Source organism: Melospiza georgiana, chromosome 3, assembly GCF_028018845.1.
Source record: "Melospiza georgiana isolate bMelGeo1 chromosome 3, bMelGeo1.pri, whole genome shotgun sequence".
Lineage (NCBI taxonomy): Eukaryota > Metazoa > Chordata > Aves > Passeriformes > Passerellidae > Melospiza > Melospiza georgiana.
The window spans coordinates 17,159,066-17,174,589 of NC_080432.1; the positions used below are offsets into that span (position 1 = coordinate 17,159,066).

The window sequence follows — 15,524 nt, forward strand, 5'->3', positions numbered from 1 at the left end:
AAGTCAAGTTCTTTGGCCATGTTTGGTAGGGAGGTCAAGCTTGGAGGCTGTCTGAATGCAGCAGCGTATTTTTCTTCAGCTGCTTTGTCCTGACTGTCACAACAGACCTTCAGGTGGTCTCATCTGAGCTCACAAGGACAGGAAAAGCCACAGAAGGAAGAAGAAATCTCATGGGAAATCCTAGAGTGCTCTGGAAGTACAAGAATGGTGCAGGAGAAGCCATTCTCCTGCTTTCAGAGGATGTGGCTTGAGACTGGCTTAATGAAATTTCTTTATATCCCTTTATGGGATTTAAGTACTGCAGTTGTGAATGTGGTAGTAAATAAAACCAAGAATTGCTATTTAGGCAGAATGCAAAGAGGGAAGTTCTTTGCCTTTGCATTTAGAATAAGCCTTTTAAATCAGGACTTTATTTTCCTTAAGAGAAGAAAAAGAAATGGACAGTCTCAAGATGACAATAACACATCTAGGGTCCTGATGGTCAAAGGGGGAATGCTGTGTCATTATTTTGCCTCCTTTTCTTCTTCCTGGGCAGAGATCTTAGAAAAATCCAGTTCTGAAATTGAGTAAGGAGAAAATCGCATGTCTATCAACTATCAACTAACACCAACCTTTTGTATGGTGTTAAAAAGCACTTTTTGGATGCTTCTTGAAACTGAGGTCTTGACCATTTATGGTCTTTAAAGATTTCATCAGTTTTTTCCTGTAGAGCAGGGACATTAACACCCAGGGCAGATCCCTCCAGTTGTGAGAAAGGGATTCCTATGCAAACATGGGACTAACTTAATCCCTGGGGAAATAACATCACTGTAATTATTCCCTAGATAAAAACATTGCCCATCTTAACTACAGCTGATGAAGTGCTGAACACCCTTGACTCTTGCAGCTGAACAGCTCCTGCTGTACAGGAACACTGGAGCAGCCCCTTGTACTCCTGAGAGGCAAGATGCTCCACTTCCAAAATGGTGAAGAAAAAAGTTATAAGCTAAAATTATTCTATTAGCATATGATATGCCTTGTTTGTGATTCCTCACTGAACTGAGGACTGGTTGCTTAGCCTGTGGATGGCAATAAAATATCTTTGATGGAATAATTGAAAGGCATTGCAGAGAAGCATTTCCATTCAGAGGAGCTTTCTCAGGGGTTTATTGCTCAAGGAAAGCCAGAAACAGTTGCATTGATTTGCAGATGAGATGACAGGGAAAACATTTTCAAATACTGTAAGGTATTTATACTGCTTAAGATTTAAGGATTGCGCCTAACTAATCTTTTCAAAGCTCCCATGAAAGACAATCTAGCTTGCATCCTTTTAATGTGTTTTAAGCAGACTGGTGTCCCTTCAGCTGGTTTATCTCACACAGTGTGGCAGTGTGTGTGCTGGAAATGGGCCAAGATAGAAACATCTGGTATTTTAAGGAGCAAAGGAACAGAGCAAAAATTAGGCTGTCCACAAGATAATCCTCCTGGTGCTGCTCCACAAGAGCCTAGGAGGTCAAACAAGTCCCACTGCCAGAGCTCTCTGTTTGGTACTGAACTGCATAAAACAAGAGATATTTGTGAAGTAAGGGGGATGAGGGATGGCTGAGTTTATCCAGATTTTCTCCACATCCAGTTTAGCTTCTGGAGTTTAATGGTGCTGCAAGCTCTTCTAATCCCACCAGATATTTGTTTGACTCAGACACAAGCAAGCAGAGCCTGCCAGTTGCTACCCGCGTCACCCTCCTGGGAGATTCAGACAATTTCAGGAGTTGGTAGAAAGTGGGATTTACTAAAAAGCCTTGTTCCTCTCTCTGAAACAAATCTCTTTTCAAAATATCAAAAGCCTGTTCCTCTGCTCTGTCTCCAAGGATTTGTAATTTCCAGACGTTTCAATGAGCTAAAAGGGCAAGGTGAAGTGGGGAAACAGAAAATGAGCCCAAATAGACAGTGCAGGTGAGATGACAGCCATAACACACTGCCCAAATCAAAGCAGCCACCAGAATGCCATCTAAAACATATATGTACACAAATCTATCTGAACAGCTGGTACCGCTGCCTTTGCAGTCATAACTTTCAGAAAAGGGCATCAAATTCCCTGAAGTGCAATTGTACCACCTGGAGCATGAGGAATCGTTAAAAAATTCAGGATTTTCTGCAAAGTTCCGAACTGGGAGTCAGCATTGAAGAACCAAAGCATTCAAGGGTGTTGGGATGTGGAGCTGCAGCTTGGAGCCCTTTGCAATCCAACCCAGCCAAGCTCAAATGGTACCAATGGCACAGGGAATACATACCCGGAAATGGAAAATCCCAGCATAATCCTCCTGGAATCCTTGGTCCTTGGGCAAAACATTTTCCAAAAATTGTTTTCGCAGCGTCAGGGAGCCCAGGGCAGCCAGCATCCAGCAGTCACCTCAGGGGAGGGAAGAATCCAGTGCATCCAGTCAGTCACTTGCTGTTCTGGATCACAGCTGACTCTTTAGAAAGGGAATGGGCTGCAACATTCTAAGAGCCACTTTGCTAAAAGTAACCAACATTCTTCTGTCTCCTTTCCCCCCTCCAAAATGGTGAAGCACAGTCCAGAATTCACCAGCAATGTCCACTGGGAGCCCTGCTGTCACCAGCCACCCTTTTCTACTTTCAGGCTGCTCTTGTCTTTTGCAGTCATGTTGAGACTTGCAGCCCAGAACTATTGTATTTGTTGGGAAATGCCCCAACAAAGGCAGGAATGATGCATCTGACTCCATGTTCTCAGAAGGCTAATTTATTATGATACTATATTATATTAATGAATATTATACTATACTAAAGAATACAGAAAGGATACTTACAGAAGGCTAAAAAGATAAATAATGAAAATTAGTGTCTCTTTCCAGAGTCCCAACACAGCTTGGCCCCAATTGGCCAATGAGTGAAAACAACTCACAGCAGAATCCAATGAAACAATCACCTGTGGGTAAACAATCTCCAAACACATTCCAAAGGAACAAAACATAGGAGAAACAAATGAGATAAGAATTGTTTTCCTTTTCTCTGAAGCTTCTCAGCTTCCCAGGAGAAAAATCCTGGACAAAGAAATTTTTCCAGATAATGTAAATGCCACACAGAATACTCTTTAGGAAACCTTCGGACTTCTCAGTGGAGTGAGAAATGGGAAAGCATTTCTTACTCCATGGGAGCAGAGCTGCTCCAAAAGACAAACATGGTCAAGGAGCACAAGATGGAACTGACACAGGGTGCAGATAACTACTCTGATATTGGGTAAGTATTGCAGGAGTTGAACAGAAATATCCACAGGAAGAAAACACTGGCAGACAAATGAAGATATTAGAAAGGAAAGAAAATTCAGCCCTACAGAAGTCAGAGCTGTGCCTGTTTATCTACTCACACTCAACTGTGTTTGACCTTTCTTCCTGAAGCATCTGCCTGATCTCAGTTGGATCTCCATTTCTAAGCTTGGCCTTACACAGACAGAAGGCAGATGCCAGACAAGAGTGACAAAGATTTGAGCTGCTGCATTTGGGAATCCTGTTAAATATCTGCAATCAGTTGTCTGTGGACTTGTGCCAGTCTAGATTGACCTGCACTGATTGTTAACTGCAGCTGCCATGGTCCACATCTTCCCACTGAGCACTTGGGACATGGCAAAGCAGTCACAGGTTATTGCTTTGTGCAGATCTCCTCCAAATCAAGAATATCACCTTACCTATTTCTCCTTGCATGATGTCAAATCTGCTAACTCCATCCGTGATCAGATGAGGATTTCTCTGAAGTTCCTGGAGGAAAGACAATGCAAAGAGCAGCATGAGTACCCAGCCTTTGCCAGCAGTGTGTTCCTGCCCTTGCCTACCTTTTCCAGGTCTGAAAACTGCTTTTCTTGAGCCCTGATGTTTTGCTGCCTGCCACCAACAAAAACAGAGGAGATACTCAGCCATCTCTTTTTTAACCTGCTCAGATATCCCTAGGGATGGGGACCTGGGGGTGGGTGCTCCCTGAGTTTTCATTTGGGTTTTTCTGATGCTGCTGACACCTTTCAGAGAGAGCTCTGAGCTTGGCAGTGAAATCATGCAGTTTGCTGGGGCACAGCAGGGCACAGAAACACAGGTCTCCAAGCAAAGAGGAACAGGGTCTATACTTCAGCTCAGCAGTGGGTCTGGGAGCATTTTACACTCTAAGCCTTTTGTGTTTCCATTCAGGTCTAATACAGGTCAGCCTGGGCTGCTTTTCTTCACTCTGGTGAGGGAGATATAGAAAGAGAGCTTAATCTCTGTCTGCAAAATCCCATAGGCCTGGCTGACATTTTTGATTCAGGGAGAATTTTCCTTGAGAGTCTTGCTTGGGCAGTGAAGGGGGAAGCACTTCAGAGCTTGGCTTTGCACACAGAAATGTGAACCATTCTCCCAGCTGTGCCTGCTGTTGGCCTGGGATATCCAAGTGCTCAGGAAGGAGCAGCCTCACCATCTCCCATGAAGAGCCCTTGGCACTCTCTACCGTGGTAAGGCTCTGTTTTGAAAGAGCAATCAGCCTGAAATAGGCAAGTCATCACACATGTAAGAAAACAAAGAGATAAAAGGAAGGAAAAAAGTCCTGGTTAAAAAAAAAAAAAATAAAAAATACAGCAGCCCTTCCCTGAACAGGCCCTGGCATTCCTTCCTCCCAGCTGGTCTGACATGCTGCACAAAAATAAGACCAGCTCACAATGTGACTCATGACTTACACAGTTGTGTGAGCTCAGCATTAGCAAATGCAGTCAGCTTTCTGAAATGGCTCCACAGTGATCAAACCCCTCCAAAACACTTCCCTGTCAGGAAAAGATGCAATGCAACGTCACTGCTTCAGGCTGGTGGGCACATCATGCTCCCAGAGCACTGCTGACGTGAGGGAAGGCAGCCTCAGCAGGCAAATTCCTGGAGAGATGTTCTCCTACAGCCATCCCCAGCTATCCCAGGACTTTGGGGATTTGCAGCAAGAGATTTACCCATGGCATGGGAGCAGGCCTAAGACATGTGGCCACCAGCAGCAGTGGTTGCTCATTGCTTAAGGAAGAGGCAGCATTGAGCCCTTCTCCCTTCTGCTCTACATCCATCCCAGCCTTATGTTTTCCCTACCTCCCTTTCCCACCCGGGTGAACTCAAAACTTTCCACAAACAGGAAAGTTTAAACTGCATGGCAAGGCTTTGAACTTGCCGATGCTTTTGTGTGTGAGGCTGACTTGCTAGTAGTCATCCCAGAAAGACAACAGCATAAAAGAATGGCTGTTTTTGTTTCCCCCATCATTTCTGAGGGCTTTGAAGACTGACTTGCCAGAAGCAAGGTGGCTGGGCTAAAGCTGCCACAGGGGTAAGCACCATCCAGGAGCATGAGCCTGAAACTGATGGGAAGGCAGCTGTGTCTTTATGGGACCCCCAAGGAAAAGGCTGATGCTGTGCTCTGTGCCAGGATGCTAAAGCTCAGAATTGCTCTGTGGATCCTGCTAGCCTCTTGTGGGGACTGGCTCAAAAGGCAGCCCATTAGATGCCTCACCAAATATTCTATTGCCCACCAAGGTGTTGGACTCCCCTGTGAGCAAACGGGGATGAGCTGAGTCATTAAGCAGCTTCCTTGCTGAGAGAAACTGGCAATTTAGTCTAAAACCAGAAAAGACATCATCTGAAGTCAGACTGCACACAGACATCTCTGTGGCTGGCAGAGGGAACTCTCCAGTGCTGCATTCCCCACAGCACATGAAGCTCTGCTTCCAGGAGTTTGCACTCCCCACAGGCTCCAGGGCAATCACTGAGACACAACAGAGTGTGCTGTTTCCACCAGCTAGGGGAAGGGGCTGCTCAGCAGCTGTCTGGACCCACAGAGGGCTTTGATAGAGCACAGAGAGGCCATAATGGTGATGGATGTGCTCTGAAATCTGCACCTTTTCAACTGGGAGGAAAGGAAGTCTCCAATTAGCTCCTCTTCCTTCAAAGGCAAGAATACAGCAGTCATAAAACACCATATTGTCCATTATTGCAAAATACAGCTGAACACATAGTTACCACTACACAAAATGTGCAAGCCTCACTATTTCCTACTGCTCAAATTGCATGACAAAGAGAGGAACCACAGGTTAAACTACATGTCTGTCCATAAGCAGTGCCCCGTTTCACAGAGAAATGATGAGGCTTTGTGGCATTTTCACTGAGACTTTTCATTTTTGGCTGGAAGGGGGAAGAAGAGGGAGCTCAGGGAGCCACGTGTCTCTTCTCAGAGTATCCATGAGCCCAGCAGTGAAGGCAACCATATGGGCTGCAAGGCAAGCACTCTGCCTGAACTCATCCCCCCAGGACAAAGCTCTCATCACTGGCTTTCCCTGGACCACTGAAGGCTTCATTATGTATTCAAAAAGAAAGAGAAGTTCAAGTTCAAGCCAGTTCATCCTCTAGAGCATGGTCTGTTCATCTAAAGGGCAAGATAGAGAATTAATCTGAGGTGGAAAGAAAGTATCCTGTACATGCATTTAGCTCTAAAGCTCTTTTTATAATTGCTTGAAATTTTTAGGGAAGAACAAGTCCCCAGAAGGAGCTGGAGGTGTGTAGTGTAGGTGTAGACCACAGGCAGACATGCAAAGGACACAGTCAAACTGTTCTGTAAAAAACGGGAAGCCTGAGGTGGGATTTCCTGGGCAGTCTGGCTGCAGGCTGCTCTGGCTGAGTGCTGGCCACTTTCCCCCACATTTCTCTTCTAGCCCAGCATGATCCTGAGTGCAGGCACAAGGCCACTGAGGGTTAAGAGGCTGGAGCTGTTTGCAGAGTCACCTCCTGGTCATCCCACCTTAACCCTAAAATAAAATCCCAGCCCTGTTTCTGTTCCTTTCACAGATCTTTCCCTTCAGCCACACTCTTGTTGCTCCCCGCTGCTGCAGCTCCACCATCCTTACACATCCCTGCCATCGTGAGTAATGGTGCTCCCTGTTCAACACACACAAATTATGACAAATAAAAAGGCTGCTATTTATTGAAAGCCAAACTGTTCTCAGCTGGACAAATGTTAATTCAGCAGCACTGCTGTGCCTGTAATAGTGTTGCTGTGGATTAAGAAATAAACACTGTACCACAGTTCCCTGGGCTGAGGAGGGGTCAGTCACACCACTGCCATACATCCCATAACCACAGGAAACCTCCACAGAAATAAGACACTTTGGATAAGGAGGGGAGGCAGAAAAAAGGACAAAGTTACTGGGGGGTCTGGAGCACAAGGCTTATGAGAAGCAAATGAGGGAGCTGGGTTTTTTTAGCCTGAAGAAAAGGAGGCTCCACATCTGCCTGAAAGGAGGTGGTAGCCAGGCTACAGTCTCTTCTCCCAGGTAAAAAGTGATAGAACAAGACAAGATGGCCCAGATTGTGCCAGGGTAGGTTTATGATGGATATTAGGAAAAATTCATTCACTGAAAGGGTGGCCAAGCATTGGAACTGGCTGCTCACAGTCACCTCCCCTGGAGGTATTTAAAAGACATGTAGATGGCTTGGCAGTGCTGGATAATGGTTGAACTCCCTGATTTAAAGGTCTTTTCCAACCCACACAATAGAAGCTGTGCTGAGCCACACCAGAGATCTGACATGCAGTGACTTGTCTCCGACAGATTGGAGAGGGAGAGGATAACTGAGCAAGCCAAAATTAATAGGAAAAATCAGACTACTCTCAAGGGGTCTGCTTGTACCGACAGAACTCAATTCCCTGCTTTACAGCAGAATAGCTCAATTCTTAATTGCCTGATTTCAATACAAATGCATTTGTTGCTTATAAAAGCAGCCATGCTCTGCTCCAGCTCTCTTTTGCATCGGAAGAATGAGCTCACCAGACTCACACAGGCGTGGAGCCCACAAACGTCACAGCCAAATCCTGCTGGAGGATGGACTGGTGTCAACAACCAGACAAAAAACAGAAACCAGCTTGGGTTTTACCTGAAACCTGTTTGCTTTGTGTGGTTCATTGCTAAAATAAAGGAGGCAAAGACAAAGGAGGCGCACAAGGGAAGCAGTCCTGGGTACCTGCAGCCTTTGAGTTTCCTTGGAGGTCTTGGAACCTCCCCCTGGGATCATACAGCAAAAGCTGGAAGTACCATGGTGTTACCAACTACCCTCCAGCCAACACAGCCACGTGGTCCTGCCTGAGACACCCCAGCCTGGGAAGGGAATCAGGGCAGTGAACAACCATCACAGCAGCGCTGCTTTCCAACCTACCCAGGATGCACAAACTCCCCATCACCACCTGCTCTCCCCAAAGATCAATGGAGTCGGGAAATACGATGCTAACAAACATTTCCCACCTTGCAGAAGGACAGATGTCATGGCTGGTGATGCAGAGCAGCTTCCCCAGCCCTCAGGGTTGAACTCCAAGTGGAGGTCAGGTGCAATCAGCTGAGTAGGCAGGGCCGAGGCAGTGCAGCCTGGGGATGCTGCTCCTGTTCAATCACCCTGATTGCACACGCACACTCAGAGGAACAGGGTGGACTGATTTTGATTTTCATCACGGAGAAACACTGAACAGGATCCAAGAGCCTCCTGGGAAGGGCTGGAGCTGTGAGCTCCAGCACAAGCAGCTGGTGAGTAGCTTTGGCTCCTGCCAGGGACTGCTGGCCCCAATGGGACAGACCTGCAGGACACCACTGTCCCTTGCTGCCACACATTCCTGACTTCCCTCATTAAAACCTCTCGTGTAACAACTTTCATTTCTTTTTCCTCTTCTTTTTGTTTTTGCCATGTTTTTATTTATTTTCCCTCTCTTCTATTAGAGACAAGTTTTTGGTTTTACTTCAAATTGTTGTCTAAATTCTTGCCTGAATGAAATCTGTTTTTTAGTCCCCTCCAGCTACAGACAGGCCAAGGCTGATCCAGTAGGAAATCCAGCTCAGTTTATCCATCCAGAAAGATGCTAACTTCAAAAAAAGTTTTTAAAAGGTCCATTTTTAAAAGTCAGTTGCTGGATTCAAAATTCCTTAATGCTGATGCTAATTCTTGGAAATTTCTGGGAAATAAATAACAGGCCAAGGAACAAATAATCACCAAAAGCTATGCAGGATAACAATAGATACTCTGCTCCTGAAAGGTGGTTATGTTTTCTTTGGGAAGGGACAGAGGAAGGGAATTAAAAACATGAGCAAACCCTTTTACAAAGTGATTGATTCAAATAATGGATTATTTTCCCAGAGAACAAGCATTGGCTCCATGAGTATAATTTTCTCCAATGTTTTTTAGGTGCTGAGTGCAGTAGCACAGGGCTCTGCTATGAGAACAAGGTGAATCCCTTGCCTGAGTTCACACTGCCTCTTTCTGCACCTTCCATCCAAGGAATCTTTTGGACACTACCTTTCTCATCCCCTTGATGCCTTGTGAAGGCTGACCTAGAACAAAGGCTAGATGGAGTTAAAGAATAAAGCAGGGATTTATTAAAAGGCCTCAATGGATCCACCTTGGGCAGCACAAGAGCCCAGCCAAGGCGAACCCAAAATAGCACAAAATGGATGATGGTCACGAGGTCTCACACTTTTATAAGTTCAGGTCCATTTGCATATTTGAGTTAATTGTCCAGTTATAGCTTATGAAATCCCATCCTTCTTGTTTTTTCTCTTCATCCTGCCATTGTTTCTGCTCTTGGGCCTGAGACTTGGATCATTTGTCCTCGGTCCCCAGCTAGAGAAGGAATTGTTTTGTCTACCTGCTCTATGAAGAGAGCTCACCATCCTCTAATATGGAGTTCAGAACTACACACTGAAGGGGTAAAGACTCTGAAAAATATAAAAGCTAAAACCTGAGGCATCAACCTGACCCCAGATACCTGAGACAAGCACCCAAGGAGCCCACGCCCTGATGCTCTGAGCAGGCTGATGATGCAGACAAAGCCCCTGTCAGCTCTTTCAGACAGTCCTTCCACCAGGCACATCCCCACAAGTCACATCAGAGGCACTCAGGGGTTCCTGCCATGCTGATCCTCAAACTCCCACTGGCCACCTTGCAGCTTTTCTTCCAGCTGCCCCCACACACAACTGTCTGTGCTAATCGGAGGACAGATCCTCTTATGCCAGCTCCTGCCCAGCATCCCCTCATTCCACAAGGGAGCTACAGAGTCCCAGGAGACCAAGGGTGAGCAGAGCAGGAGGAGTAGTCTGCACCTTGAAGACCCTTCAGAAAATCCTTCAGCAACTTCACCCTGTGCCCATTTTGGCCTTCTTTTAAGGCATAAGCACTGAGATCATGGACGATCTTTCACATTTACAATGGGCACCATACTGAGCCCTGGTGCAGCGCCAAGGCACTGGTGCACTGGTGGTAATCTCTCTCCCCTCACACACATCATATCTGAAAATATAACCAATGTTAGCAGAAGTAAAGCATTCCACATTTAGCATCACCACAATTCACGTCATCTGGACCATCCTCCTTCAATTTCCTTTTGCATCTGCACAGTACGATGCGCTATGATCAGGACAGAGAGAAATCTTTAGCCTGAACATTAATTGAATAAAAATGCGTATTCTGCAACAGTTAATCATTCCATGGCTTCCTCAGTTCCAATCAATAGCTTGTGTGAAGGAAAAGCAGCAAACAATGAAAAAGAATTGTTCTGAACATTTTAAAAGGAGCATCTCAGTTTTCAAAATCTGACATAATTCTTCATGGAGAATTTCCCTTTGATTGATCTTTAGAAAAGCCTAGCTATAGAAAATTCTATATTCAGTCTAAAATAGAGCTTCTTTCCATTTCTCAAAACTGTTGGTGAGCCAAAGGAATAGTTAATTGTAAGGTCCTGCTGTATTTGCTCCCTTCAGCCTGACCTCTAGTAATGCTTGAAATACCACATGCAAAACCTCTGTTACAGATTTCACATTTCAATGGGCATAGATTGTGGGCCTGGGGATGCAAACACAGCCTGAAGCAGTCTCCATCTGATGGGAAACTGTAACTATTGCAGAGCTGGGAAAAGTGACATTTCAAATGTCATCTTGGTGCTCCTGATCCACCTTCCCTCCCTTTTCAGGCACATGCCTATTAAACAAGATGAGTTTACAAGTCAAAAAGTTGTTTCTGACAGTCACTGCTGACTGTCACTGTCTGAAACCAAGCTGTTTTCTCTCCACTTTATACATTACCCCCAGATATGAAGACTCCAAACTCTGAGCATAATTGGCAATTCTCTTGACAATGTACAAGGTAAAATAGAAGCAGCATGTTGCTCAGCTGCTCAGTTGGATCTGGAACAAAGACAGCAGTTATAATTGCTATCTACCACTTAAATAACCAGATACTGCACGAGAGTAAATGGAGGCTAAGAGATTATTAGGAATGAGATGCCAGTCACAGGTACAATTACAGACAAATTTATTTTAATGTCAGAGGGAGCTAATGGTGGAGGCTGAAAAAAACACAGACATAGGTTAAATTGGCCATGATTTGTCAGCAGGATAAAACTGCACTGAGTCTCTGGGAGATGCATTCAGGTTGGAAACAGTCTCTCTTGGGGAAATTACAGGTATCTCTGGGCTGAGTTGTTTAGGTAGCTTAAACACCTGGGATCACATGTCCTTAGAGTTAGCATTGCAATGGCCCAGGAACAAAGAATGTACAAACATTTCTGCATGGGTGAAAGCTGCCCAACCTGGTATCTCCTGGTACCTCCCTCTTCCTCCTGGGGGACCAACTCCCAGAGCCAGCTGGACACAGCATTGGCCTTTCAGGATTTATGAAACGCAAACACAACTTTATTTGCCTCCTGACCCCCTCACTCCACACATCTGCAGCTCTAAAAATGAATTCAGAAACACCTTCTACCCCTGCTTCATTCTGTCAGGAAAGGGAGGCCACACTCTGATGTCACCATGACACAGCATGGCTGTTGTGGTGACATTTGAGAATTTCTGGTTGCTCTCCTCAGCCCCTTTATCTTGCATCTTGTCTGGCAAGGTTAAGCCTGCATGGTTGGGAGACATCTGCAGGTGAAAATTTTGGCCAAAAATTTTGAGGGGGAAAAAATTGGGGTCTTCTTCAGCACTGGAACCCTTAGTTCCTGTTCCAGATGACCCAGTTGAGCCAGCAGTCTCAACTTTTGTCCCTTGCCATAGAAAGGCAGCTGGTGGTGTTGCTTTAGCCTCTAAAAAAGAACAAAAGGGACACAATGTTTTTGTGTCCCTTTTTTCAATGTTCACATCATGAACCCTGGACCATGGGCATATGGTTTAAATTTTTGAAGGAGAGCTCTGGCAAAGCCAAGGATTTTGATCCTGCTCCTTCCTGAAAAAAAAAAAAAAAAAAAAAAAAAAAACACTCTGGAAAATTGTTGGCTGCTGTAAAAAAATTCTTCAGAAAGGAAGTGCTGGGATGGAGAGGACATATGTAAATTTTTGAAACCAATTGCACAAAAACTTTTATTCAGAACCTTGGTATTCATGGATTCAGCAAAATAGAAGGGAATTCTCCAATACCTGCCTCACCTGACAAACTTCAAGCACCAGCAGCAGCAGATTCTGCTTTTGGCAAGGAACATCAGTCCCTTTCCACATGAAATAACTCTCAGGATATTAGAGTGGGATAGATGTTCATCCCACAGCACAGTGCCTCAAAATCAGTGGTATTTGGGTTTTTAAGTCACTTTTTATGCTTTTGTAGTCCTACACTTCTCTGCTGTAAAAGAACTGGGGTGTTAGACTTAAGAGAACTGTATCATAACATTTTATTCCAGTTTATTCATCTTTAAAATGCCTCTGGAGAGTCCTTTCTAATATCTGTGTTTGTCTTTTCTGAGTCTAATGCTTAGCTATCCTATTTTTTCTCTCTCTCAGACTGGAAACAGGCAACTAACTCTTCTCCTTTGCATTTTTAGTTACTTTCCTAATACAACCAACTTTCCCACCTGCTGTGAACCCCATGGGCAGAGTGCTGGTGTAAAAAACACAGCACCAGCTGCACTCTCACCAGACACAGACTTTGAAGGAAAACTGCCTAAGGAGAAGCCCAGACATTCAGCCTGTGGTGGGAGCAGCTTCTGCAGAAGACGATGATCTCTTCATGGCACCTGCACAGAAGACACCCAAGTATCTGCACCCAGCACCTCCACACCTACCATGTGCTGTGTTTCCTGCCTTTCCACGTGGGCACCCACATTTAGCAGCTCTGCAGGCTGTCCTGGCTGCTCTGCTTCCCTTCTGGGATCCATGAGTTTCAACATCCACGCTGGCTGCATCCTCTGCTGCTGCTGCGCCAAGGCCACCGCGCTGCCAAGCTCCAGCACAGCCTTGCTGCCCTAACCCATCTGCCATCCAAATAAATATTTTCCTGTTGTTCCATGCTGTCTCTTTACAGTCTCACAGCCACTGTCCCTATACCCTGAGGCACTGTCCCAGCCCAGGGAAGCCAAAGGCCCCAGGCACTCACGGTGTGCTCAGCAAAACCCAGAAAAGGGGCAGCACATGGCTCATCCAGGAGCTGCACCAGCAGCAAATGGCACACAGCAGTCAGTGCTCTACAGAGCAGTTGGACCATGGGAAGATTTCCTAAATTAGGTCCTGGGATAAAAGAGCTGAGCATGTGATTCCTACCTCCCATTCTAAACTTCCATATGCCAGATGATAACTGCCTTTTAAATGGCAACTGGGAATCAGCACACAAACTTCATCTCCTGCCTTGTCCCAATTACTTTAAAATAGGTATTGCTGAGTCAGTTGCCTGGATTACAGGAATCAGAGATCTTCAACAGAATTTAACAACTTTTCAGCCTTGCACAAAGTCCTCTAGAAGCAGATCAAGGTGGGAACAGTAGCTCTGGTCAGACTCAGAGGTGGAAGAAAATTTCCTACAAGAATGAACCTAATGGAATCATTAATGCTGCAGATGTCGTGTTATAGGTGAGTAATGTAATAGTTGGCTCTCACAGTTAAGATGGATATTATGTAGATGTTAAAATGCATAGTGATGCTATTGTGATTTATCTCTCCATAGTGCTCTTTCTCTTCCCCCTTTTAATAGCCTCAGTAGGGGGCTTAAAGAAAGCAATTTGTTATGTCCAACTGTGAGAGCCAACTATTACATTACTCACCTATATCACAATACCAGTTTATTACCAAAATCTGACCACCAACCAAGATATAAGAAAGTAATCTCCACCAATGGACAGCAGAGAAGGAAATGACTGACAACAATTTGGGAAGGGCTAAAGATATAAAAAGCAAAGCATCCATTTTGTAGACAAGCACATGGCTGATAGTCACAGGTGCTGCCAGAGCTGTAATTTTTCCTTATTTATTCCTTTTGTTGTAACTTTGCTAATGTTTAAGAAATTTTAAAAATTTTTAAAAGTGAGCAATCGTTTCTCACATGTTATCTTCCCTCCACACATCCCACAGCTAGGATCCCTCTTTACAACTATGCTTCCAATGCTCCCCTTGAGGTTTACTTTCCTGCTCAACACAGATCTCCCACCCCAGTGTGAAAAATGCATATTATATGATTGGCTTTTCACAAATATTGAAATGAATATTATATGTGTTATGTTAGAAAGTTATAATCCTTTTCAGTAGGGTGTTAAATATAGTTTTGGACCATAACATAATATTAAAATAGAAACTATGCTATGTAAGATACTTTTTCTAACTAGCTCAAGAAATTCTTTGCCCAGAGATAACAGCAACAAGACAACAAATTTTCAAGAGAAGAATTATTGCCTCCTTATCAGGAAGAGCCAAACTTGGTGGGGACTGAGATGATTGATTTACAAGATGAGAGGGGGGAAGTTGACAATAACCAGAAAAGACCCTTTGTTTGAAAAGAACTTTTGAATCATGTATGAGATATTTGAATATGCAACGAGCTATTGCTTTTAAGGGTTAATCCTTTGTTAGTGACCCATGCTTTCAAGAGGAAAGCATCCAAATGTTTGTAATTCTTTCCTTTTTTATTGTCCTAACTCTGACTGTCCAAATTCTTATCGCTCTGTATTACTATTTTTATAGCCATTTCATTACTATTAAACTTTTAAAATTTTAAAATTGTTCACCCCAGTGTGCAGGTCTGTAGCCCCTGGCCACCAGTGCCCCCAAGCTCCCCAGCTCTGGAACTCACCGTGGGCCTCTTCCACTGGATCCGCCAGAGCTTCTCCTGTGGGAGCAGGCTGGGACCGATGGAGCTGACGTGGGCAGGGAAGGTGGAATCCTCAAAGAGCAGCCCTTGGCTCAGGCACGAGGCTCTCAGCTCTCTGAAGTCCTGGCTCTTGAATTTCCTCAGGTTCTGGGGGCTTCCTGTGGCTCCTGAGGTTTGCCAGCCCTGCTCTGGCATTGGAGCAGAGCTGGGGGCCAGCATCCTGCCCTTTTCCTGTGGGGGGGAAGACAGGGACTGCCATTAGTTTCCCAGTCCAAAGTGGTGCATCAGGAGTGTGTGGGATAACCCCTCTCCCTCCCATCAGGAGCTGCAGCTTGCAAAGCTGAGGGCAGCCACAGTGACAAAATCCTTATTAGCTGGAAATGCATGGGCAAGGAGCAGTCGTCAAATCCTGACTGGTTTATCTTAAACCAGGGCTGTCAGTGCTACAAA

The 15,524-nt window shown here is 45.0% G+C and overlaps 1 protein-coding gene across 1 annotated transcript in view; it reads right to left on the reverse strand.

The window, feature by feature from the left end:
• The window catches only part of CAPN13 (calpain 13), a 47,741-nt gene extending 32,448 nt beyond the window's left edge, over nt 1–15,293 (reverse strand). Inside the window, exons 1-3 of the mRNA XM_058021171.1 lie at nt 15,057–15,293; nt 3,683–3,752; nt 2,271–2,389 (exon numbers count right to left, since the gene is read on the reverse strand). Of these exons, the coding sequence (XP_057877154.1) occupies nt 2,271–2,389; nt 3,683–3,752; nt 15,057–15,293 (426 nt within the window). The remainder of the gene's footprint in view (nt 1–2,270; nt 2,390–3,682; nt 3,753–15,056) is intronic.
• Between the last annotated feature and the right edge of the window lie 231 nt (nt 15,294–15,524).